This window comes from Zophobas morio, unplaced genomic scaffold, assembly GCF_036711695.1.
Source record: "Zophobas morio isolate AGI-343-1 ecotype UQ-CSIRO unplaced genomic scaffold, CSIRO_AGI_Zmor_V1 ptg000011l, whole genome shotgun sequence".
Lineage (NCBI taxonomy): Eukaryota > Metazoa > Arthropoda > Insecta > Coleoptera > Tenebrionidae > Zophobas > Zophobas morio.
Window position 1 is genome coordinate 19,762,165 of NW_026972116.1, and position 25,936 is coordinate 19,788,100.

General features: G+C 34.1%; 3 protein-coding genes across 3 annotated transcripts; 1 reads left to right on the forward strand and 2 right to left on the reverse strand.

The window, feature by feature from the left end:
* Nucleotides 1-1,159: 1,159 nt before the first annotated feature.
* Nucleotides 1,160-25,715, forward strand: LOC135127159 (muscle-specific protein 20-like). Its single transcript, XM_064053524.1, has 3 exons — nt 1,160-1,297; nt 15,655-15,866; nt 25,298-25,715. The coding sequence occupies exons 1-3, from the start codon at nt 1,268-1,270 to the stop codon at nt 25,608-25,610; spliced, it is 555 nt and encodes a 184-aa protein (XP_063909594.1). The 5' UTR covers nt 1,160-1,267; the 3' UTR covers nt 25,611-25,715.
* LOC135126554 (uncharacterized) lies at nt 1,382-8,996 on the reverse strand. The gene is made up of 5 exons (XM_064052587.1): nt 8,816-8,996; nt 8,620-8,768; nt 2,178-2,406; nt 1,829-1,978; nt 1,382-1,774 (listed from the first exon to the last, which is right to left on the reverse strand). Exons 1-5 carry the CDS (start codon nt 8,874-8,876, stop codon nt 1,614-1,616), a joined length of 750 nt encoding a protein of 249 aa, XP_063908657.1. The 5' UTR covers nt 8,877-8,996; the 3' UTR covers nt 1,382-1,613.
* Nucleotides 13,995-15,316, reverse strand: LOC135127160 (myophilin). The gene is made up of 3 exons (XM_064053525.1): nt 15,181-15,316; nt 14,567-14,854; nt 13,995-14,519 (listed from the first exon to the last, which is right to left on the reverse strand). Exons 1-3 carry the CDS (start codon nt 15,184-15,186, stop codon nt 14,304-14,306), a joined length of 510 nt encoding a protein of 169 aa, XP_063909595.1. The 5' UTR covers nt 15,187-15,316; the 3' UTR covers nt 13,995-14,303.
* Nucleotides 25,716-25,936: the final 221 nt, after the last annotated feature.

The following is a 25,936-nucleotide window of genomic DNA, read 5'->3' on the forward strand; positions in this document are numbered from 1 at the left end:
TCATGAAAGATCGAGAAAACGTAAAAGTAGAGAGTCGGCCGACGGACTCGATTACAATACTTCCTTTGCTTACGCTCGGGAAGTAAAAAACTATACAAAAATTACACAATTTGATTTTTAAAAACATGGTTTCAAAAACTTTGCTGTACCGTGACGACCAGGTTTTTCAGATAGCGTCAAATTTTATTTACTACTCGTCCATCCCTTATTAGTACTTACCTTTACAACTGAAGCTAAAATTTTCTCATTTTTTTTTAATCCTAAAGACTACGACATATCTTTTGATTACGTCATTTAACATTGAAATAACACCGTCGATATTAAATTTTAATTCATGTCTATACCAATTTCAACTATAAATAGTGCGTGAATAAACAGATTTTGAGAAAGCACGCCTGTGCTTTGAAAACCATTTAAAAATAGACAATCTACCTACAACAAAAAAAGTCCACGTCACAACATTAAAATAACGTTTTGTTACTATTTTGATACATGTCACATTAGTGATTAATACCGAAGACACTAACCACAAAACAATTTTGGGCGGATTTATAAATTTAGATAGACGTTTTTTGTTTAAGGTATTTAAAAACGGACGAAAATAACATGGTTTACCAAAAATTGGTAGGAAAAAAAGGAGTGTGCAGCTTTCTGGATTTATTTCCAAATCATGCGAAACCGAAAAATATTGGTTGTACAAATTTAGCGTAATTTAGGAACGAATAAAAAATAAATTTGAGTATTTGGTTCAACAACCTATTTCCAACCTCAATCTATTGGCTTTAGTTGTTTGTGTGACCCAAATTTTTCTCAATATCTATTGGCCATAAATGTTATAAATATCCAAGAAAACCCATTTAAACAAATTATAAAGCAAGTACATCACCTAGATTTTTTTCAATAATACGTTATTCTCGAACTGCAACGTGCCAGATCACAAATCTTAAAAAATGTGCGTTATGTTGGCTTAAAATCAGAAGCGAAATTTTCTTAAGAATTACGATCGTGCACAGGACGTCCGAAAAAAAATTGTGAAATTTCCGACAAGATGACAGGCCAACCAAAACAAAAAGCGTCACAGACATACGAATATGATGACTAAGGGATCTAAGTTTTGTTTGATTGGGCAGTGTGGGCGTACTTTCCGCGACGCCACTGTAAATGGAACACTATAAGAACCGGCCAGTTCAAAATATACGTAGTTAACCTGCAAACCTCTGATCTTCACAGTGTTAAGGTGATAAGACCCGTGGTCAGTTTCCCAAAAATGCCAGGACCATCCAGACCTTTGTGGCAGGTGAGTCGACAATTCCTTGCGGAATTTCGCAAAATCATTTCTGATAAAATCGAGAACAGCAGATAATAGAAAACACAAATTTAATAGTTTCACGTTTTTATTACAAAATGCACGTGTTGTTTATGGTAACTAATAAATAATACTAGAGTATTAAAAATGGGGTGAGTTTTTTGGTAAAAAACTTATTAAATGCATGATCCTGCGGTGATTCATCGACGTTCTAAGTTTAAATTTGTTTATGTTGCTGGAAATATTCAGCAGCGTAGGAAAGTGTGTCGATTTTCTAAATTTAACCCTCTAAGTGATCACAAGATCTTCAATCTTCGATGTCTCCTATAAAGTAATCCGCTGGGATATTGTCAAACACGGTTTTTAAAATTCCTATCATTATGTCTTCTATGGTTTTTGACAGAATGGGATTTAAAGAGTCCGCAACCGGTCTCCAATTGGCGTTGAGGTATTGGTTCGTGGAGTCCTCTAAAAACGTTCTAATTATCTCTCAATCCTTCCAACAAGACGTGTCAAATTTACCTAACGCTTTAATACCATCGAATAAATTATACATGTGAAGCTTTAGCCCCCCTATGCTGAACTTCACATGTATCGCCGTCACGTTGTAGAAATGAAACCCCTCTCTTTTCTCCAAAGTGACGTCACTTTTGGCCACAATATCCAGATTTTCTGAAAAACACATAAAATTTTCAAATAACGCGAAGCCATAAAGTATTATCACATTATCGCAGTGCATAAACAGATTTATTACCCACATTGGCAGCTCGCCTGTGCTTTTGTTCCCGGCCCAAATAAATATTTATTCGGAAATATAAAACTTTTGTTATTCGTGCAATATTTTCGAAATTATTGGCCCCGAAATACTCACTGGCATCGAACCAACAGCTTCCTTTCCCCCGTAGAGGAATGACCAAGATGCGGCCTAAAAGCTCGTACAGGCCATCTATTCGCAGCCTTTCGAGTCTCAGCTTCGTGAGGAAATCGTATGTAACGGGATCCACGCTGTTGTAAAGCACCTGGGTCTTGCCAAAACCCACGACGGTGACGTTGCTCAAGGAGGCGTTTACGGTTACAGGACCTCCGCCGCCTTGGAGGATCTGGAAAAATTGGGCTCCGCGTTCACATAATCGGTTTATTTTCACTTGTGTAATAGATAGACGCTGCGTATTATGTCATGTAAGAGTACTACTTTCGAATCTAGCGGAATGCGTTGAGGTCTAGTAAGTAGGATGTTTTTGGGGGATTTTTTGTGTCAGTAGTGTACAATGTTTATTGGTACGAATGTCATTTTTAGTTATGGAAACTGGAATTTATAAACTGTATGGCAAATTTATGAGTAGGGTTGCTTTCTTTTCTTTTTGGTGTAGCCCCTAGATAATGCATAGTGTTTCTAGGGGCTATACTTTTTGGAGTATAAAAATCAAGTAAGGTCAGGTCAGGGTCCGGTTTCTGTCAGTAATTCATATTTTTCTGTCTATTAAAGTTGAAAAAAGTCCAATACGCTTGAGTAGTCACCACGACCTAATAACTTCTCTAGTATAACGAGTACTTTTTAATTATTTTGGATAAAACCACACAAACTTGCTATAATTGTTCAAATTTCTTTTGTACATGGACGAATTAAATAAAATAATGTTAATAGAAGGTGTTCATTTTTTTAAAATAATATTTCTATTCTTGCCTTATTATATTATTATTAATGATTGAACAAAATTTTTGTCTTGGCAATTCTGAATTATTGGCATCCAGTTGTCTATTTTGACATGAGCATGCCTACCAAACGTGTTGAACGGTTGGGACAATGACCATAAATGTCACTTTCATCAGGTATGCCATCATAGAATTTTAAATAGGTTGCCAAGCTAACTTCAAATTTCAACGATTTTCAAAAATCGTTATCAAAAAGAAAACAAAACGTTCATCCATATCAATTAAATGGTGATGTCATTTGAAAATATTCTTAATTAAAATCACTTTAAAATTGCGTAATACAAAACTGGAGCTTATGTTAGCAATTATTTAACAGACTTGTTTGAAATTGTGTAAAATACTAATTTTTATTCAATGAATGCAGAATGTTATGTAAAATTAGAAGTAAAAAACTTACATAATTTTTTTGGAAAAGATTAGATTTGATTTGTCCTCTGACTTTTTGGATATATGAAACTAGTGAAACAGTATACATATGACAATTAATATACAGTGTGACCTTGATATTTTAGTAATTATTAAAAAAAATGTAAATGTAAAAAACTATACAGAATATTCTATTTTTGAGAAACAACGTACAACTTAGTTTTTTTTTAATAGAACACCCTATGTATTTTCATTGATCTCTTCATAGGCTTTAATACTATGGTTTACTTTTGAAATTTTGCTGCGACGTTGCCACGATATTCCAATTTTCTTGAAATTTTTTACCAATGCCATGGTTAAAAATATATCACAATAAGGTTATTTTTAAAATCTGTTTAAGAATATGTTCCTGTATTTTTATTGCATTTTCCTTTGTTTTTCATTTTCTTTCTTGTTGATGAGTATTTTCTGTACCTACAGTTAATAGTTTTTTGAATTTTTCCACTTCCAAACTGAAATATCGGTATTTGAAAATTGCAGTGTTTTGGACTTTTTATAAACACTGGGTATATTAAAATTGAATTCAACTGATACCATAACACACATTTTTTGTGGACCCCCACAATGATAAAAAAATTTAAGGAAAATGGAATAACGTGACAACATCGCATCAAAATTAAAAAAAGCTTACAACGAAATCAATCAGAGTATGTAAAAATACATAGCGTGTTCCTTAAAAAAAAGTGAATTATATTGGGTGTTCGACTGAAAAAGTCAACAGTTTGCCTATTTCGTGGTACTTCGTTTCACAGTAATTTTCAACAAAAGTTTTCACGGAACTGTAAAAATTGCTATATTTCTCCTGGATCTCGAAATTTAGAAGTAAATGTCTAATTTTCAAACCTTTTGAACGTTTGGAGTTATCCAAAAATTTTCAAAAAATTCTGGAATGTAGTTTTTGACGTGCTGATTCTAGAAATACAGCGTATTCATAGTCACGGATTAAAAATCTCCGGAAAATTCAAACTGAAACTGAAATCTTTTAATAATCGTAAAATTGCCATATTTCAATTGACAATCTTGAAAAAACGATAGAAATTTCCGAAGAAACGGAACCGAAAATGACCTCTAGATGTCGAAATCTACAAGAAAAAGGATTTAGGTAATTTTTGAAAATGGTTGAAAAATCGTCGAAAATGCATGAAGTGCCAAAATCAGCCTTATCTTACGAAATACTAGGCCCGCCCACCCGTCCTGTATTTTCTTGGAAGACACGTTTTTGCCAAAAACTGTCTTATCTTATCGAGTACTAGCCCCGCCCACCCGCCCTCTGTTTTTTTGGAAGGTACGTTATTTGCCAAAAACAGTTTTTTCTTAGCAAATCCTAGCCCCGCCCACATCCACTCTTCTCATTTTAATGACTAATTTTATTTTTGTTCAGTATAAGATCATTCATTTCAACCAAAATTAGTAACTGAAATGAAGGTAGGGTGGGTGGGCGGGGCTAATTATGTTCTTCTATGGAGTGGAAGTAAAACTACTAATATCTAGGATGTGAAAAAAGTAAAAAAAGTGCTAATCGTAATTTTTATACTATTTGGTACTGGAACTGTGAAAATTATTATATTTCAACTGGCGATTTTAACAGAACGATAGAAATTTTCAAAGAAAAGAAGCCTAAAATGACTTTTGGATGTCGAAATATACAACAAAATGTCTAGCTAATCTTCGCAAATCGTTGAAAAATGGTTGAAAATGTCAGGTGTCAAAATTAGTGATATCTTATAAAATGCTGGTCCCGGCTAACCGGCCTCCATTTTCTTGGAAGATATTTCATTTCCCAAAAACAGTCTTATCTTATTAAATATTAGCCCCGCCCACCCGCCCTCTGGTTTTTTGGAAGGTACGTTATTTGCCAAAATCAGTTTTTTCTTAGCAAATCCTAGCCCCGCCCACACCCACTCTTCTCATTTTAACGACTAATTTTATTTTTGATCAGTATAAGATCATTCATTTCAATCAAAATTAATCACTGAAATGAAGGCAGGGTGGGTGGGCGGGGCTAATTATTTTCTCCTATCGAGTGGAAGTGGAAACTAATAGAATCTAGGATGTGAAAAAAGTAAAAAAGGCGCTAATTGTAAATTTCTTGTTATGCTATTTGCTACTGAAACTGTAAAAATCGATATACAGGGTGTTATTGAAAGGTACGTACAACAAAATGGACAGTTCTTCGCGAAGTCTAAGAAGTCTGAAAAACTTATTTTGTGTTATCAAAATAATAAGGGGAAAATTAACCCTTATCCAACCTTTTTAGACGTTACTGAAGGATAAATACGTAAAATTAATGTATTTTAGTAAATCCTAGCAACTCTAACAATAAAACTTTTGTCAAGACTAAATGTTGCTATAGAAACGAAAGATAATCTTTTTATCAGAAGCGTACAACGAATTTGGACATAAATTTTAATAATATTTATCTCTAAAAGGAGAACACTTTTACCTGAATTTTTTTTAACTTTTGGCACCCATACTTCGAGACCAATTGCCAATTTTGTTTTGTACGTACCCTTCAATAACACGCTGTATTTCAATTGGCGATTTTGACAGAACGATAGAAATTTTTGAAGAAAAGAAGCCTAAAATGACTTCTGGATGTCGAAATCTACAAAAAATGTCTAGCTAATCTTCGAAAATCTTTGAAAAATGGTTGAAAATATCAAGTGTCAAAATCAGTCATATCTTATAAAATGCTAGTCCCTGCCAACCGGCCTCCATTTTCTTGGAAGATATTTCATTTGGCAAAACAGTCTTATCTTATCAAATATTAGCCCCGCCCACGCACCCTCTATTTTCTTGGAAGGTACGTCATTTGCCAAAATCAGTTTTTTCTTAGCAAATCCTAGCCCCGCCCACCCCCCTCTTCTCATTTTAACGACTAATTTTATTTCATGTCTAGGGGCAAAAGATATTTTATTTACCAAAAACAGTCTTACCTTATCAAATACTAGCCCCGCCCACCCACCCTTTATTTTCTTGGAAGGTATGTCATTTGCCAAAATCAGTTTTTCCTTAGCAAGTTCTATCCTCGCACACCCCCACTCTCCTCATTTTAACGACTAATTGTATTTCTGTTGGCTAAAATTAATTACTAAAATGAAGGCAGGGTGGGTGGGCGGGGCTAATTATTTTTTCCTATGGAGTGGGAGTGGAAACTAATAGAATCTAGGATGTAAAAAAGTAGAAAAAAGTGCTAATCGTAATTTTTTGTACTACTTGCTACAATTAATCTAAAATTTAATCGATGACAGCTGACGATGACGCGGAAATGTCAATTATACTCAGCAGTATGTGTTTTTGGTTACGTTTTCTTCTATTAAACAAGCAAAGCCAACTTGATGACTTTTTAATTGAACACCCGTTATGTTACGCCGCGAAAATAGAACACCCTGTGTAGTCGAAAATAAGTTGTTTATGTACTAAAAACCATATAACTTTAACTTTTTTTTTTATGAGATATCAAAGACCGCGCGTTTAGTGACTCACCCTGTATATGTCATCATCAAAACGTTTTATGGCAACATACTACTTTTGGTATTTGTTTCCAAGAATCATATTTTCACGAAAATTTAAATTTAAGCAAAAAATAATCTTCACTTTTATAATGTTTCAAATTAAATCTTAAAAATTTTGTCTTTTTTCCAGAACTTCTAGTTACATTTTTTTTCTGTTGTTATTAATTTCTTAAAAAATGTAATTTTCTGCAATGCAATGGTTAAACTTTAATTTATGCTTAAAACCGCTATCTTCAGGGTAAGTAAAATATTGCCCACAGTAATTTAAAATATCCACTATATTGTACTCCCAGTTTAAAGTGGCTTTTATGACAAGATAATAAACATTATCACCTCATTATTACCCCATGACGGACAATATGAGTTGAATAACAAAGTACGGCCCCGCAAGAAACCGACCATCTTATTTATGGCTAGGGATTTACTCCATTGTTCCCATCATCAACTTCGAAACAATGGACTTGTCATAAAAACCATTTTAAACTGAGAAGACAATACGAGGAATTTTACAATCGATTATTTTGCTGCTAAGTGTTGGTACTATTATAATTTCGTCTTTTGTATTAAAAAATAAAATGATCAATTTGTTCATCATTGATTTTTTTTATTTGACAAAAATAATCTTTTAATAGTGACCTGTGAAATTTACAAACTCTGTAGATTTGCCACTTCATAGTAATTAATACGTTGGTAGTCCCAATAATTATAACATTTGAACTGCCGCTGTCATTATAGTTACACAATCAAAAAGAGGCGGAACAAATCAGAGCTCACTTGGACCCGAATTTTTAAACGATTTAGTACAAAAAACAGAACAAAATGAATTTAGCAAATCAAATTTCAAGTTAAAAAGCTGCTTATAAACAGTGGTCTATCAACATTTTGGTTACCGGTTTTATAAAAAATGTTCTTAAACTTGCGCCAGTAGAAAGAATTTCACTCAACAACTTGTATATTCTAAACATTCAAACGTGATGTTGCTTAACCTCAAAATGCAAATAATACTACAACACTACAAAGAATTTAATTTCTAAGTACATGGTTAGTTTTGCGCTAATATGAGGTACGTTTTTATTAGAAAAAATGGTTTTTAACAGTGTGTTCACAGTTGTTGCACTTGGCAATGGCCTAGTAAAGTTTAAACCGCAATTTATAGTCATTTGAATGTCATACAATGAAATAAAATCGACGATAAGCACAATATGAATTTAAATTTCTAAATTCAGTTCTCACTCAAATTAACACCTACTAATTTGATTATTGGTAAGATTGCAGCCACACTTTTATGACATAAAAGCCAAACACGTCTCTATTGACACTATAAATTTATATTTTTACGAAATGTAAACGATGTATTAATAGTAACACCGCTTTCATAACAATGTATACCTAATTTTTTGTGGAAATTGAAACCGCGCCAAAATTATAAATCATTCTAATCCAAACAAATGAACAATTAATCTTTTTTTTAGAAAATGATTAACTCATCGTTACATGTTCAACAAGTGCGGAAGAATTTCCGCTTTAATTTAGCCCTGACACAATAATTTTTCATAATTTGCAACGAAACATGCAAATTATTGAATTTTGAGTGACAGGACACGTCCTTGTTGGATGTCACTTAATTATTATTTAATCGAATACAAAAATGGGTCTTACGTTAAGCCTTGGGACTTTTAGGGGATCCAGAGGTGCTAATCCAATATCAGGTTGTCCAGGGGGAATAGCATCGAACAGCGCTTGTACAGCGTGTGTGGAACAATTAATAAATTCAGGATCTTTCTTATAGCACGTTTTCACATAATCAGCTGGAACAGAAAACTTAGTCAAAAATCACGAGACTTTGAATACTTACGATGCTTTATAACACCGCATGCAAAGTGTAGGAAAAATACAAGCACTGCAACTCGCAACATGTTTACTTGGCTTCAGAACCCAGAATCAAATCATATTAAGATAAACTTTCACTTAAGTTCTGGTCTATGGTCTTTCCTTACATAATTGTCGCCACTAACACGGTTACAAGAGCAAAAGTGTATGCCATTTGTGCCAGACTGCCGGTGTTTTCCAATTTATGTTCTGCAGCCGGAGTTAAGTGGAAGTGGAGGGGTCTTCGCAAAGGAAATCGATAGTACTTAATTTTCTTTTAAGTACGTCTCGAGAACACGCGATGCTTGTTATTACACACTATAACATAATTGCGGCTTTGTTAACTTCCTTCGGCTAGAAATGTTGTGCTAGGTCTGGATGGGTGACAACATCGCGAATTGCTTAATTCAAAGGTCACGCATATGCGCTGATTGTGCTTAAGTGCGATATTTGAGTAATTAATGCCAATTATCGGCAGGTGATTTTGTCTGATTGTTGTATGTTGCAAAATGTAGAGTTGCTTGGAGAAAGTGGCCGAGTTCGGAATTACCCTTTAAGATCATTTAATTAATTCTGATAGTGTACATCTTTGGAAACGGTGCCATTTTATATCTGGAAACCCTTCCGGGTTGGTTATATAAATTTGGAAAATACGAAAGGCGAAAGGTTAATGTAGAAGTCTGGTTTTTACCTCGAAGATATTTTTGTTGATTTAAGTTATTCGGCGTGTACTTACCTGGATGATTAAAGGCAATTTCCGCTAGTGGAAGGGGCCGTTTTTCGCCATTTTCCACGATCACGTAATGTGTTGTACGAAATTGAGGATATTTCGACCTGCTTTCTCTATATTTGTTAGATTGGTGCCAAAGACACACGAGGATAAACATAAACCTTAATGGATTAAAGAAAAGGAAAATGATGTGCAGCCATTGTTTGAAAATTTATTGACCAAAAATGTTTGTGGGATTTTGTAATAAGACATTTAAATGTACACGTAATTACCGTTGCGACAATAGTTAAAAATAAATAAATAAAGAAATACATTTAAAATAATATAAAAATAAAATTAAAATAATAGAAAAAAAATTGTCGTTGTAACCGAAACATTGATTCTGTGAGTCACCTCTGCCGGTTTTCATGAAAGAGTAAAAGTTTCACTTTATGTGTCCAACCGTGTAAGTTTGCGCAACGAACGCCGTGAGTTAGATAGTTCCATGCAAGGCATACAAAGTTACTTTTAATTCAGGTGACACACAATATTTTAACCAAATTTATTCATTAAAACAATACAAGAATTTATGTAGATCAAATAGTTCAAAACATAGTATCTTGACTATATAGTATGTCCCAGGATTGAGGGTACAGGAGGAAAACAATTATTATTGGCGATTTTCTAAAAATGAATGAAAATCAGTCCTTTGCTTTATAGATAATTCTGCAACTAAAACAACAGAAGTATGGACAACTATTTAAATAAAATAAACATTTTTTTTTTAATTAAATTCCTAACCGTATAAAAACTGATTTATTTAAAAATACTCAATTCAAAAGGTTTTTTTTGTGAAATACCATATGATCGAAGAAAAAATCGTCTAGTAGGCCATGAAATTAATTTTTAAAATAATGATGTTGGTATTGCCGATATTTGACACTTTAGTTGACAGTTATTTGAAAGTAAGTGGCCCTAAAGATCGATTTATAAACTTGTCGCTGACGTTACAGTTTGCCGTTGACGTTGTGTTTTCAACCAATCAAATTGCGGAAGTGTGCAGTGCTGCCAACTTAAAGGAAAATCCCCTGAAGTAGAGGGGACATTTTTCTGTTTGACGGCACTAATTCCACGAAAATTAAATTTTGATAAAAACATATTTCACATGGTAATTTCTGATAGAAAAATAAGGATTTTACAATTAAGCTCCGCCCTTCGGCTTACGATGAATAAAGAAAATCATCAGAATTGAGATAGGGCGGGTGGGCGGGGCTTATATTTGACCTTTTTTTTTTCTTAATATACATAGCCAACTTTTCACAAGAAGAAACTTAGAACATGGTTAAAATGGTACATTTTTGCAAGGAAATATGCATTTTGCAATAATTGCAAAATCAATATTTCCTTATACAAATTTTCCATTTTAAACATGTTTTAAGTTTCATGTTGCGAAAAGACGTCTACACATATTCAAACAAAAAGGGAAAATGTAAGCCCGCCCACCCGCCCTTTCTCAATTGTGATGATTTTTTTATTCGCTGTGAACCAAGGAGGCGCAATTTAACTGCAAAATACTTATTTTTTTACAAGAAATTAAAAACATGTGTTTGAGTATCGTGTTGTTCAAAGAATACCATGTATATTAAAAAAAAGGCAAAATATAAACCCCGCCCACCCACCCCATCTCAATTGTGATGATTTTTTTATTCTTGGAAATCTAAAACACGTTTAAAATGGTAACTACATTTTTGTAAGGAAATATGGATTTTCCAATTAACTTCCGCTCCTTTGGCTCTCGACGATTAAGAAAAAAATCATCACAATTGAGATTGGGCGGGTGGGCGGGCTTATATTTTGCTTTTTCTCTTGATATACATTGTCGTCTTTTCAGAAAAAGATATTTAAAACATGTTTAAAATAGTAAATTCTTCTAGACAAATATAGATCTTGCAATTAAGCCCCACCCCTCGATCTGAAAATGAATGAAAAATTTATCACAATTGAGAATTGAGATCGGGGCGGGTATGGGTAGGGCCTAATCTTTGGCTTTATTTTTTTCTGAATGTACGTAGTATTTTTTGAACAACACGATACTCAAAAACATGTTTTTAATTTCTCGTGGAGAAATAAGGATTTTGCAGTTAAGCTCCGCCTTCTTGGCTCACGACGAATAAAAACAAATCATCACAATCGAGATAGGGTGGGTGGGTGGGGCTATATTTTACCTTTTTTCTTAATGTCAAACTGAACAAAGAAAGTGTTGCTGTTCACAGCATCATTATCTTAAAAATAAATTTCATGGATACTAAATACTTTTTTACCATATGGTAGTTATGGAACATGTTTTACGTCAAACCAAAATTTTTAATGCTTTGATTTTTTCTGTATATAACAAATAAAAAGAATTTCTTCTTAACTTAATCCGAGCACATGCTATACATATAACTGATTTCACGTTTTCTCGACGTTCCATAGCCTCTTGAATATGAAAAAGTAGGTCCCATTTTTTCCTGTCTGTTGTACTTGTGATTTTTAATTCACCTTTATTTTTAACTTTGAGTATGTCGATTTTTGGAAAAAAAATCAAAATTTTACAATATATCTTAGAAACTACATGACCGATTGCACTGAAATTTTGCACATACTTTAAAATTATCTTAAACTAATCAAAGTTTATCCATTAATCCCTCCCAAAAATTTGACTACGTCATCTTAAAATTTTGCGAAGTAAATCCTGTTTGAAATTACCCTTAATAACCCTAGATTAGAATAAATGTGTTGTTCTCCTGATGTATTAATTTGAATTTAATTGGAGAAAAAAGCCCGAGAGCTTTAGCTCGAGGGCTTTTATTCGCATGATATCTTTGCATGAACTGATAAAACCACCTAAACTTTATGAATTTCTAAAAAAAGTGAAAGAAAAACAATTGTTGCTTCGCTTCATATAACTAATTCTGTAATTAAAACTACTAAAGTACCTATAGCGTTATCAAGAGGTGTACTGTTTCAGTTGGCAATAGAATTATCAATTCTGAGAGAATTTTCTTGTGATTATATTGCTAACCTGATTCTTGGCACCAAATTATTTTTATTAAGAAAGTTTGGTTATGGTATTTTAGTAGGAATAATCAATAACAAATTTTGACGTAAAGTGAATGTCAATGTAAACCATGCCAGTTTTGACAATAAGTAAGGTCTGCCAATTGAAACAGCACTTGCTGATTACTCTATAAACTTTAAAAATTAAGTTTTTTGAATTGAATTGTCTGTACAAAAATTTATTTGTTTTAAAAATTTCTATTATTTAAAAATTTTGTGGGTGAAATATCCACATTATGATCGAAAAAACTTCTCTAGTAGACTGAGCAACTTCTTAAGAATAATGATGTTGGCAACATCAACCAAGTTACGGTCGAATAACTGTCAGGTAAAAGTCAAATAAATGCAACGCCAACATCATTATTTTAAAAATAAATTACAGGGCCTACTAGAGAAGTTTTTTTTGATTCCTTCGACGAATCAAAAGAGTTCTCTTGTTAACCCAATCCGGGGACATAATATCGTAACTAATTTCAGGTTTTCTCGATGTTCCATGGCCTCTAGAATATGAAAAAGTAGATCTCCTTGAAATGAGAAAAATAGCATATATTTCTTTAAACATGCTCTTTTAGGACTATTTATACAGGATGTCTCAAAAAATTAATATATGAAGCAAGATATTCTATTAATTAAATCAAAAACAGCTGACCTCATTTTCTTGAAATTTTGGCAGCACAGTGCTGTTGTTATTATTGTTACATTGTACTTGGCCAAACTGATATATTTGCCCCTATTAAAATGTTGAAGACGTCATCATAAAATTCTATTAAGAAAATCTTACATGAAAACATTATGAAAAAAATTATGTGCCCGGAATAAAATTTTGCAATTGTATGAGCAATACGTCCTTTTCACTCCCAAAAAATTCTGAAATAAGACTTTATTCAAATTAAAATAAAACAAATCAGTAAAGTGTCAAAACAAATCATTAAAACTCTAAGCAGCCACTTTTTTGAGTGTAATACGTTTTTTAAAACAGTGGTGCCAACTTATTTTTACCATCTATAATTAAGATTTCATTTTTATTTAAGATTTCCTTTTCAAATGAGTAAGTAGATTTTGTGGTTTTCCCGTTATGATTCGAAAAAAGAATCATTCGTGTTGCACTAAATAATATTAAACTGACCAGTAAATAAAATTCTTTTTCTAAAAAAATCTGAACTGAATGTTGTTTTTCATAAGTTCAAGTTCAAGCGTTCGCGGTTGGATCGTTATCGGTGAAAGCTGAAAGCGAATCTAAAATTCAAAACTAGCTCACCTGTTACATCAGCGCAAAAATGAGTAGTGCGTGTCTTGAGTCGTGAGAACGAATCATTTAAAACCTCCTTAAAGTAACAAATAAAATAGACACAAAACATAACTACTAACAGTATATTTATAACAGATTTATTAGTGAGACATAAATAAATGTTTGCTTATTACATCTTCCTCACTTGATGTATATTCTGCATTAGCGTTTTCGTAGACAAACTATTTTAGTATGCAGCTGTGGAATCTAAAAATATACACTTTGGTAGTACGCTCAATACTGACAAACTCCAAAATCAAAATGAAGCAAAACGTTACAAAAATGAAGAAATTTACAAAATTTATTTACCCTACCTAGCCTAGTACTCTTATACAAAAATAATAAAAGAAAAGCTTTGAAGAAGAGGTATAAAAACGTTTACATATGACGAGTGTTGCCAAAACCGCCGTGTCCCGACTGAGACGCGCCCTTGTTGTAGCCCATTTGGAGGTTGAGTTCGCCCTCGTGAGCCCTCAGCTGGGCTTCCGTGAACGACCTCTCGTTCTTATCGGCCATCTTTGGTCCCAGCGACGGTCCATTGTACTCTGGGTGCTTCTGGGTGATGCGCCCCAAAGCGAAAAGCGACAACGCCACCTAGAAAACCATTTTGAGTTTCGTTACGTTTCCAAAACCAGACATACTTGAGCTACGTTTCTTCTCTCAAATAAATCCGCAGTTTGGAAAATCTCCTCCTGAGGCAACCCGTATTTTTTCGCAGCGGCTTGGAACCTCTGGATGTTTTCCATCAACTGGAAATTTGTCCCTTTCGCCTGGATTTTCTTGACGCTGCCTGGCGCCAGTTTGTTGATAAGGTTGCAAAGGACCACTCCATCGCGAAGAATGTCTTCGAATTCTCCCTTGGGAGTCGGTTCTCCGATTACTTCGAAAATCCAGTTGAGGACTTGCGATTCTAATTCCTTGTCGCGTTTCTACGAAACGAGCTATTTTTAAAATCTATGATTTACGGCTACCAAACGCCAAATCATTTCCAAAAATACGCCACTCAGAATCGGGCTATTTTAGGGTTTGGGAAATGTGTGCTTTTGGGCAAATGTCAACTAGTGCCAAGAGTGGCACCTGTGCGTGGTTATTTATGCGAAAGCTCAGGTGTGTATTAATAACGGTGTTTTTTGAAATTGGAAAAGTTTGAAAGTTGAAACGACATCTCAATCGACACGTCTAATGATGTTGAAACGTGCTTTTGCAAACACTGTAATTAATGTTAGTGCAAACGGAGGTGGCAAAGACAACTTACAGACATCGTGCAGAGTGTATGATTTGAGCGTCGCGACGATACTGACTGAAGCGTCTGCTGCCAGCTGATGGTCTTTATGGGAGGCCCAAGCGGGGGCGTCACATACGCTCACACTTGTTTTTTCAATCATTCATTTTTGCCTTTTACACATCAACCGGATTTTGATTACCAACTCAGACACCGACACTCTAGATTTTGAAAATTGCTGCGATTTTCAAAAATTCCTCCAGCGAGTGATGTATTTTTAAAAATGACGCTTTCGATGCATCCCGATTTATGGAGTTTGGCACGATTTTTTTCTTGGACCACAAACCAATTTTCGCTCAAATTTATAACTACACATGAACATAAAATGGGATTGAAAATGTGGTCAATTATACAGCTGCTGGGGCTAAAAATACACCGAATAATTAACGATTTCGCCACTGGATCAACTTTGATATAGCGTGTCATGGAAAAATCTGGTTGTTGCAGGTTGCCGGGAAGAGGGACCCCGAGCAAGAAAAGGAAGCCCAGGCTTGGATCGAAGCCGTGATCGGGGAACGATTCCCCCCGGGAGTCCCCTACGAGTACGCTCTTCGCGACGGAATCATCCTCTGCAAGTTGATGAATCGCCTATGCCCTGGTCTCATCAGCAAAATCAACACCTCCGGCGGCGACTACAAGATGATGGACAACCTCAGTCAGTAAGTATCACTTTAATTACGCGAATTCATTACGATCTTGGCGAAAACACCACAACAAAGCCAGCGCCGGTATGAATGAATTTTTTTAAATTTATGCGGTCCACCTGACCTTCTATCCATTCACAAGCGATATTGTTAGTAAATAAAAGCGGGATAAATCGCGGATGAAGAAATTTTGAGATGAGCGCCGCGTGGGCTATTTTCGGCGGTTATCGCCCCTATAAATAAATCCATTTTTACGACTCGCAGGATGAGCTTTATCGGTTTCAGACAATATTTTTTATAAACTAAATTTAAATCTGGCGTCTTAACTTTCGACACGAAAAGTGTTTCGTTCAAAGTGATTTCCTGTGTAGTTTTGTGTTGAAATTATTGTTTTTCGGAGGAGGTGATCGGGTGACGGTAAAGATCAAGCAAAATTGGCGGTTTAATGTTTTGATTTCTAAAAATAAGATCGGTCTGTTTGGGAGATTGAGCAATATCCGCGCCTACCTGACTACAAATATCGCTGATTCAAGTCGAGTGGATGATTGCAAAAGCTCAAAGTTCGAAACAAATACGAGGGAAATGAGTTGGGTTAATTGAAATTTGAACTGTTTGAATTGAATTCAAACACTCAATTTTGGGTGCGTTTATTTTTAGGATGCAGTTTAGATCCTGTGTGATTTTAACTCTAAAAATAAAAAAAAACGTCCTATATAAATATTAATGATATTTTGCTGTATTTAAAATGTACTCTTTTTAAATAAATAAACCCACCTTAAAAATATACAGGGTGCTGAAAAAATGGCGCACCAACTCAACAGTACATTATTAAGTTCACAAGTCTAAGTTCGAGAAAAATCATTAAAATATCCCTCATCTCAATTTGACGTTCACTTACAGAAACATAATATCGATTTAGACTGATACATCAAAAAACTCTAAAAATTCGAGACACTTGTCCAATTCATCCTGAACAATTTTTAAGTTTTTTGTTATATTATCTTCATAAAATGAAGAAAACTGTGGATGTAAACAAGATACCTTCAAAATTATTTTGAATAATGGAAGTTTAATTGATTTCATGTATCCAACACAAAGTGGTGAATTAGAATATAGTGAAATATTGAAAACAAAAGTTAAATTTTGAAGGGCTATATTTTCTACATTTGGGCCCAAGAATTTTTTAAATTACTTTTTCTCTGCTCCATAAACAGTCCTCAACAACGTGTCATAGCGTTGGTACGCCTTTTTTCAGCACCCTGTATATGTTGAATTCTAAATTATAGCGGTTTTTAGTCCTCGTCTGATTACTACCCTCCGCTTTTGCCTCGAATTTAATTTTTAATCACTCTTTTTATATGATGGTAATCATTTGAAAAAAAAAACCAAAATATTATCTTGTTTATTTTTAACAATATTCACATAACTTTTAGAAATGACGTCAGCAATTTTGTTTATGTACTTTTCAACAAAGATTTATTAAATCATTTTTCTGATGACAATATTAACTTGTTAGTCAAGCAAATATGTATATTAATTTTGAGAGAAAAATAAAAAACGCGATCAAAGGCAACCATGGAATTTTCAGAGTTTGTCTTTGATCGTTGCATTTTCAACTTAAACTTTTAAATTGACGGTAATCTGACAAGACAAAAATTATATCAAAGACAAATATTCAAAAATCCATGGCTGCCTTTGATCGTATTTTTTATTGCCCTCTAGGTAGAATGTATTTCACACCATTTATCGAAAAAAGTCCACTAGTGATCTATGAAATTTATTTTTGAAATAATGATATTCACATTGGAATTATTTGACAGTTAATTAGACCCTAAATCTCAAAGTCATTAACATGAACAGCTAACACGATGACGTTGGCAACATTAATTTTTACTTCTCGAGTATAAACTAAGGAAATACTGTAATAGAGTCCATCTGATTATGTTTAGTCGACGTTTAATAACCCTTAGAGTGTGAAAAAATAGGTCGCCCATTTCCGTCTGTCTGTCTGTCTGTCTGTCTATCTATCTGTCCTCTACCCTCTACCATCTCTGCGGTCTGTCCGCTGTGTGTCGATTTTTATTATACAGACAGATCTCATTCTAACGATTTTATCTCTCTTCATTTGATATCCACCTTTCATTCGGTCTAGACAAAATGAATCATTGAAAAGGAGGCGGGGTGGGTGGGCGGGGCTAATTATGTTCTTCTATGGAGTGGAAGTGAAAACTACTAGAATCTAGGATGTGAAAAAAGTAAAAAAAGTGCTAATCGTATTTTTTTTATACTATTTGCTGTTGGAACTGTGAAAGTTACTATATTTCATCTGGCGGTTTTGACAGAACGATAGAAATTTTCGAAGCAAAGAAGTCTAATATGACTTCTGGTTGTCGAAATCTACAAGAAAATGTCTAGCTAATCTTCGGAAATCGTTGAAAATGTCTAGTGTCAAAATCAGTCATATCTTATCAAATACTAGCCCCGCCCACCCACCCTCTATTTTCTTGGAAGGTATGTGATTTGCCAAAATCAGTTGTATCTTACCAAGTACTAGCCTCGCACACCCCCACTCTTCTGATTTTAACGACTAATTTTATTTCTGTTGAGTATAAGATTTCATTCAGAATGGCTAAAATTAATCACTGAAATGAAGGCAGGGTGGGTGGGCGAGGCTAATTATGTTCTCCTATGGAGTGGGAGTGGAAACTAATAGAATCTAGGATGTAAAAAAAGTAACAAAAAACGCTAATCGTAATTTTTTGTACTACTTGCTACAATTAATCTAAAATTTAATCGATGACAGCTGACGATGACGCGGAAAGGTCAATTATACTCAGCAGTATGTGTTTTTGTGGTTACGTTTTCTTCTAAAACAAGCAAAGCCAACTTGATGACTTTTAATTGAACACCCGTTATGTTACGCCGTAAAAATAGAACACTCTGTATAGTCGAAAATAAGTTGTTTATGTACTAAAAACCATATAACTTTAACTTTTTTTTTATGAGATATCGAAGACCGCGCGCTTAGTGACTCACCCTGTATATGTCATGATCAAAACGTTTTATGGCAACATACTATTTTTGCTATTTGTTTCCAAGAATCATATTTTCACGAAAATTTAAATTTAAGCAAAAAATAATCTTCCGTTTTATAATGTTTCAAATTAAATCTTAAAAATTTTATCTTTTTCCAGAACTGCTAGTTACATTTTTTTTCTGTTGTTATTAATTTTTTAAAAAATGTAATTTTCTGCAATGCAATGGTTAAACTTTAATTTATGCTTAAAACCGCTATCTTCAGGGTAAGTAAAAGATTGCCCACAGTAATTTAAAATATCCACTATATTGTACTCCCAGTTTAAAGTGGTTTTTATGACAAGATAATAAACATTATCACCTCATTATTACCCCACGACGGACAATATGAGTTGAATAACAAAGTACGGCCCTGCAAGAAACCACCCACTTTCTTATTTATGGCTAGGGATTTACTCCATTGTCTCCATCATCAACTTCGACACAATGGACTTATCATAAAAACCACTTTAAACTGGGAAGACAATACGAGGAATTCTATAATCCATTAATTTGGAAGTGTTGGTATTATTTTAATTTCGTCTTTTGTAATAAAAAATAAAATGATCAATTTGTTCACCATTGATTTTTTTATTTGACAAAAATAATATTTTAGTAGTGAGCTGTGAAATTTACAAACTCTGTAGATTTGCCACTTCATAGTAATGGTAAACACTTTTATTAAAGTTTTAATTAATACGTTGGTACTCACAATAATTATGACAACTTTTATTTGTATGTAATTTGGGTATGTTATTTGACAATATCAGCCTTATCTGGGCAAGCACTATCCCCGCCCACCCGCCCTTTATTTTCTTAGAAAACTAGTGCCTGCTAAGATAAGTTGATTTTGGCAAATGAGATACCCTGTAAGAGATGAGAGGGCGGGTGGGCGGGGCTAGTACCTTTAAAATAAGATAGATTTTGGCAAATAACATACCTTCCAAGGAAAGAGAGGGTGGGTGGGCGGGACTAGGACCTGCTAAGATAAGAGTAATTTTGGCAAATGAGATACCCTGTAAGAAAAGAGAGGGTGGGGAGGTGGGGCTAGTACCTGTCAAAATAAGACCGATTTTGGCAAATGACATACCCTCTAAAAAAATAGAGAGTGGGGGGGGGGGCTAGTCCCTACTAAGATAAGATTGATTTTAGCAAATGAGACGACCCGGTACAGTAGACTTGGTCCAATAACTTTAGACCACTTTTTTCTCGGTCATATGTCTCAAAGTAATTTTCAACAAAGATTTATTTGATAATACATATTATGAGATTGCGTTTCAATTAATAAATGCATTTTAGTTAAAGTTCTACCCTTAAATCACTGATTTTGCTAAAATTTCATGAAACAATTTAAATAATACAAATTGACAAATTTCGTTTCGTATGTACATTGTTTCTTAAAATTACTTCTATGTGTAAAATAGAAAATAATGAAGGATTATTAAATTAATACACTTCCCGTGACATATTGGGTGTTCAATTAAAAAAGTCATCAAGTTGCTCTTGATTTTTTGTAAACTTTGTAAAGTATGTCTAGAATAACCCTAAAATTTAATCGATGACAACTGAAATGTCGATTGTAAACAACATAATCTATACATATAAAATTGTTTGTCCTGACTGACTGATTCATCAACGCAGAGCCTAAACTACTGCAGCTAGAAACATGAAATTTGGACAATAGTTTGCTTTTGTGATGTAAACACCCACTAAGAAAGGAACTTGGGAAATTCCACCCCTAAAAGGGTGAAAAGGGGTGGTAAAGTTTGTACAGGAAGACTATTTCCTAACCATTTCTGTTGTAAATATTTACGTGAAACTTGGTATTAATGCTTTTCAACACAAATAACGAAACACGTATTTCACCATTTTTCGAAATTCAACCCCTAAGGGGGTAAAAAGTGGTGGATAAGTTTGTATGGGAAAACTACTTCTGTTGCACATTTTCACGTGTAACTTGGTATTAGTGCTCTTCAACACATATAATGACACACGTATTTCAGCATTTTCCGAGATTCAACCCCTAAGGGGGTAAAAAGTGGTAACTAATTGTGTATGGGAAAAATATTTCTATTGTAAATTTTTGCTTGGAACTTAATATTAATGCTTTTGAACACAAACAATGTAATGCGTATTTCAGCTGTTTTTGAGATTCTACCCCTAAGAAGATCAAATGAGGTGACAAAGTTTATATGAGAAAAAATATTTGTATGGCGATGTTTACTTGAAATGTTGTATTAATACCCTCCAACACATTTGTTACTTGAAATTTGGTAATCATATAAAATTGTTTGTCTTGACTGTCTTTAAATTTTTTTTTTTGATATTCATCCCCAACGGAATATAATTTGGGTGGAAATGTGAGAAACAGGAGAAGTTAAGTATTAATCCAAAAGTGGTTAAAAATCAAAGTTTAAAATAGTTAAATATGTTTTTCGCATATTAGAGGCAGTAGGATTATTGGAAAAATCAGTCCTAAGCGTTTGAAATTTAAGAAGTTGTATGGAAATAGGGAGGGCGCGACGTCACCGAGTAAGCGACTGCGAAGCGAACGCGGTCTGCGGTCGGACGCGTGAGGCCAAAACGGCATTGACGGTTGTGTTTTATGTCACGAATTGTAAGAGTATTTCTCATATAAGTATTCTAATTTTGTGTTTCCGTGTATAAAATGAGGTAACTATACCAAAAAATATCCTTGAATTCTCCTGAAAGAAAAAATCCAATAAATATATATGCAAATGTGTTAATAAAGGATCCAACCAGGATTATTTGCTCTTGAAAATCACATTGATGAGGTCAAATTATATGAAAGTGGTCGATATATTAGCAGCTGGAGAATCTTGGCCTTTCCTATACATGAACAATTTCCAGCGGTTTTTCATCTCGCAGTGCACTTGGAAAATGGCCTGCTGTCTATTTTAATCCTAACGACTTTAATAATGTAACTGAAAAGATAAATAATTCACAGAAAACTACTCCTCTATCATTTTTTGAGCTTTGCAAAGTGGATACTTTTGCAAAAATCTTTCTTTATGTTGAAGTACCTTAATACTATGTGTGGAAAAGTACCAAATTTGAGAGATGAAAAAGTGGAAACAATGTTGATGGTTCGCCGGGAGTCAAAAGAGATCAAGCTGTGACCGGAGTGTACACCGTTCACCCTAATAACGCGGAATGTTCTTCATGCGATGAGAGGGCCAACATAATTCTCGGATTTAAAAACTGTTGGTAGTGTCGTTTATTTCACATACCAGTCATTATGCAAAGCTTTGGGTTTGTCAAGTTAAGTCAGACTGTCAAGAGAGTGTTCAGATTATAAATGAAGTGTACAACAAGTGTCTGATTTCCATTAAAGACACGGTGCTGTCTTTAGGAAGACAATGTTGAGAGTACTATGGTTTGCCTGTAAGACGTGAAGAAGTCATACAAAACAGAGACTATCTCAGAGAGATTAGCTATGACATACTTTTATAGGCACAACGAAACTTTATTAAGTACAGAATAATATCAAATTTACAACCAAGTTAGATAGGTCAGGTAAATGTTTGTTTTTACATAGCTGCCTACAGCTATTAGCGACAAAAATATCCAAATATTTTAAATCTTTACTCAAACATATGTTAACATGGGGTATAAAATTTAACATGGGAATCCTTATGGCCACTTATAAAAAAAAGATGTATTGTATTATACTCCTATGTTATAGAATAACTTTGTTTCACCCCCCCCCCCCTCCGTCGTATTTAAAAATTCACGGGACTCTAACACCAAACTTTCAGTCCTTATTTCATACACCTAGGGGTAATGGATGCTTACATTACGAAAGGAACCTTCTGTCCAAATTTCGTGTTTCTATAGCTCCAGTAGTTAAGTTGATTTGTCAAGCGGAGGACAAACACTTTTATATATTGTTATTAATGAAGACTGCACAAACTTAAAAAGTAATAAAATTGAAATCAAAAAATAAATCAGGGGATGAAAAATAATGTGCCCTAATTGCGAAATCCACGCAAGCGGAGCTGCGGGTAACAGCTAGTGGATTAATAAAACACATGCGTTTTTCATTACCTTTTATAAAAAGCAACGCCAACTTGATGACTTTTTCAAGTGAACCAGTTATGTACATTTAACAAAATTTTGACGTCATCAATGTTCTGAAGACGTGAACAAACAATGGGTTTAGTATTTAGTCGTATTTTTACTGGGAAGCTTAGATTTTTTTTGGATGACGTCACACAATTTTTGTATTCTAATAATAAAATAACTCAAAATCCGTAATTAATAAATTGGTGGTAGTCAAACCCCGACCAGGGTCGTACGGTATAATAAATTTAACCAATATATCCATGAGGATCATCTAAATAGAATATTGTTTGTGTTTGTATATAAACTTGAAATAGTGTGAAATTATTTTATCTCACTAGAATCTTTGACGAACAATTATTTTCCTGAATACAACTCTGATATTAAACGTTTCATCTGCCACAGACGAAGATCTGTACCAGGAAGGTTATTGGCCTAAATTACACCATGGGCCATAAAATTTTATTAGTATACAAAAATATACTTTGTAAAGATTACCAAAATGACGTGATTTAACATTGTTTATCCTGCTTGTTGTGACAGATCAGACAATAAATCGTGTATCAGTTATCGTTTATTGTTATTAAATCCTGTTATAAAACCCAATAGTGTAAAAAATTGACAAATGCTATTCATTTTAGATCAAACTTAGTTATTTTAAGCCACACAAGAACAAAAATATTTCTAACGTTTTACCATCTTAACGATAACTAAAAGAATACTTAGGGCCGGTTTATATATAGAAAGCAAATTAAATATTTACTAGTCGTCGATTAATTTAACTGAGGATTAAAATGTATGAGCCTGTGATTGGTTAGAATATGCACGTTGCCTAGCAACGGACCTCAATTAAAAGTTAATCGCGAATTAACTTGAATTAGTTACTTTTATTAAAGTAATCAGTTCTGTAGACAGATACGTGAAAACGGTATTTGAATCTTCAATACTCAGAAAAAAACAAATACCAAACGTCTTAAATCACAGTCAAAATCGCCAAAAAATACAGTCCAACTACCAAAACCAAAAACCGCCGACAACGAACTCCGTCACGTGTCTGCATAGGAATTAAATTTTAACGTTCTCGTTATCAAGACAACATGAACAGCTGGATGTACTTGAAAGATAATTTTATTTAAACACGGCAGTTTAAAATTTAAGTGACGTTCATAAAACGACAAATTTAACGTTATGCCGTCAAGTTTAACACCTTCTGATTAGGACACCAGAAACCCCAAGAGGTCTCGAATTAAAATTAAGCCGGTTCTAGAGCTGTGTATAGTACACCAAACACAAATGAAACTTTGATTGCAGTGCAAAACTCGCAAAAAACACAATAATTTTTACCTACGGACGAAGTAAATTTTAACTTGTTTGGTAGCAGGACCGCATAATCGAGAGGAGGAGTTGTGATAAATCCGCGAAGATTTTGATAACTGTGACGTTGTGTAATCATGGTACGAAGTTCGAACTATCTTGAACTAACCGGAATAGTTTTAGCTCACATTATTGTTACTTTATTTTATTTTAGCATTTGTGGGTTGTAAAACCCAGTGCTATTAATTATGCATGATTTTAAAATAATGTGGCTATAACGCAACCGCTGTAATAATAATCTAAAGAGAAAAAGTGTTAAAAAATGAACAAACTCTGCCACCCAGCTGCTCTTCTGCGTTCCTGTTACCACGAGGAAGCACAGGTATTGTCCTTGGTGCTTAAATTGTCCGTCCCACTTTAAACGGGAGCACATTTAATTATTTATTGGTGTTTTAAGAAAATGGCCCGTTTGGCGATAAGGAAGTTTGGACCAATTGGTAACCGGCTAATTTGATCGAATTAGCCGGATTACCCGATTAAATTTTACTTGCTCTACATAAATCATCCAGTATGAAATTGTGGTAGCAGGGCAGCAGAAACGACAACAAGTCACACGAGACGAGTTTTCAGATCAAACTCGTCCACACAACAACGGCCAATACGGAACACCTTTTTAATGAAAATCGGATAACTAATTAACACAACAAAGGAATCAGTATCATCAACTAGTGCAATCAGTAAATCTAGTACTAGGAGAAGAGGAACGCGAGGTGGTGTTGGAAATTGGTGTTAACTGTGTGTATAATTGGTTGCATAAATACAGAACATTTATTTTATGATAAATTTCATTTTTAATTAGGGATTTTTGCAAACGAAATTGGTTGCCAACCAAATTACGAGATTTACATGGCCTACTTTACCTTTGACGAAAAATATCGAGGATCTTTGATTTTAAAAGGGATATTATTTTGCAGGTTCCAGAAGGCTTGCGTTAAATATGGGGTCCCAGACGTGGATCTTTTCCAGAGCACGGATTTGTGGGATCAGAAGAACATCGCCGCCGTAACAATCACCATTTTTGCTATTGGTCGCACAGCTTACAAGCACCCTGAGTGGAGAGGTCCTTGGTTGGGACCCAGACCATCAGAAGAGAATAAGCGCGAGTTTACTCAGCAACAATTGCGTGCTGGAGAAGCCATTATTGGCTTGCAGGCTGGTACCAATAAGGGAGCAACACAGGCCGGCCAAAGCTTTGGCGCCTCAAGAAAGATTATTTTAGGAAAGTAACTTTTGTACTCTTATTTTATTGCTATTTATGTACCTTGTCATGTCTAATGATGTTTTAATGAAGACTTATGTAAAGTGACTAAAATAAAAGCCAGTATTTTTGAATTTAGTCAGTTTATTGACTTGTACAAAGTATAATTTCAACAGCAGTAGGATTACGTAGCGTAGCCTACATAATTAAAAAAAAGAAACATCTTTTCAAAAATAAAACATCAGTAATACTAAAGTTGAACTATAACGTGATGCATTAGTATGAAGGCACTTCATAACTTTTTCAGTAGTATTAGTATTACAATTTCAATAAAACCTAGTGGAGTTAGCCATGA

Bases quoted from the DNA above. Each gene is read 5' to 3' on its own strand.
- LOC135127160 (XM_064053525.1), bottom strand. The intron at 14,520-14,566 runs GTATGTCTGGTT...ATGGTTTTCTAG, and splicing joins AGAGAAGAAACGTAGCTCAA to GTGGCGTTGTCGCTTTTCGC.
- LOC135127159 (XM_064053524.1), top strand. From the start codon at position 1,268: ATGCCAGGACCATCCAGACCTTTGTGGCAG. The intron at 1,298-15,654 runs GTGAGTCGACAA...TGGTTGTTGCAG, and splicing joins CATCCAGACCTTTGTGGCAG to GTTGCCGGGAAGAGGGACCC. The intron at 15,867-25,297 runs GTAAGTATCACT...ATTATTTTGCAG, and splicing joins ATGATGGACAACCTCAGTCA to GTTCCAGAAGGCTTGCGTTA.
- LOC135126554 (XM_064052587.1), bottom strand. From the start codon at position 8,876: ATGTTGCGAGTTGCAGTGCTTGTATTTTTCCTACACTTTGCATGCGGT. The intron at 8,769-8,815 runs GTAAGTATTCAA...TTTCTGTTCCAG, and splicing joins ATGCGGTGTTATAAAGCATC to CTGATTATGTGAAAACGTGC. The intron at 1,775-1,828 runs GTAAATTTGACA...GAACGTTTTTAG, and splicing joins CGATGGTATTAAAGCGTTAG to AGGACTCCACGAACCAATAC.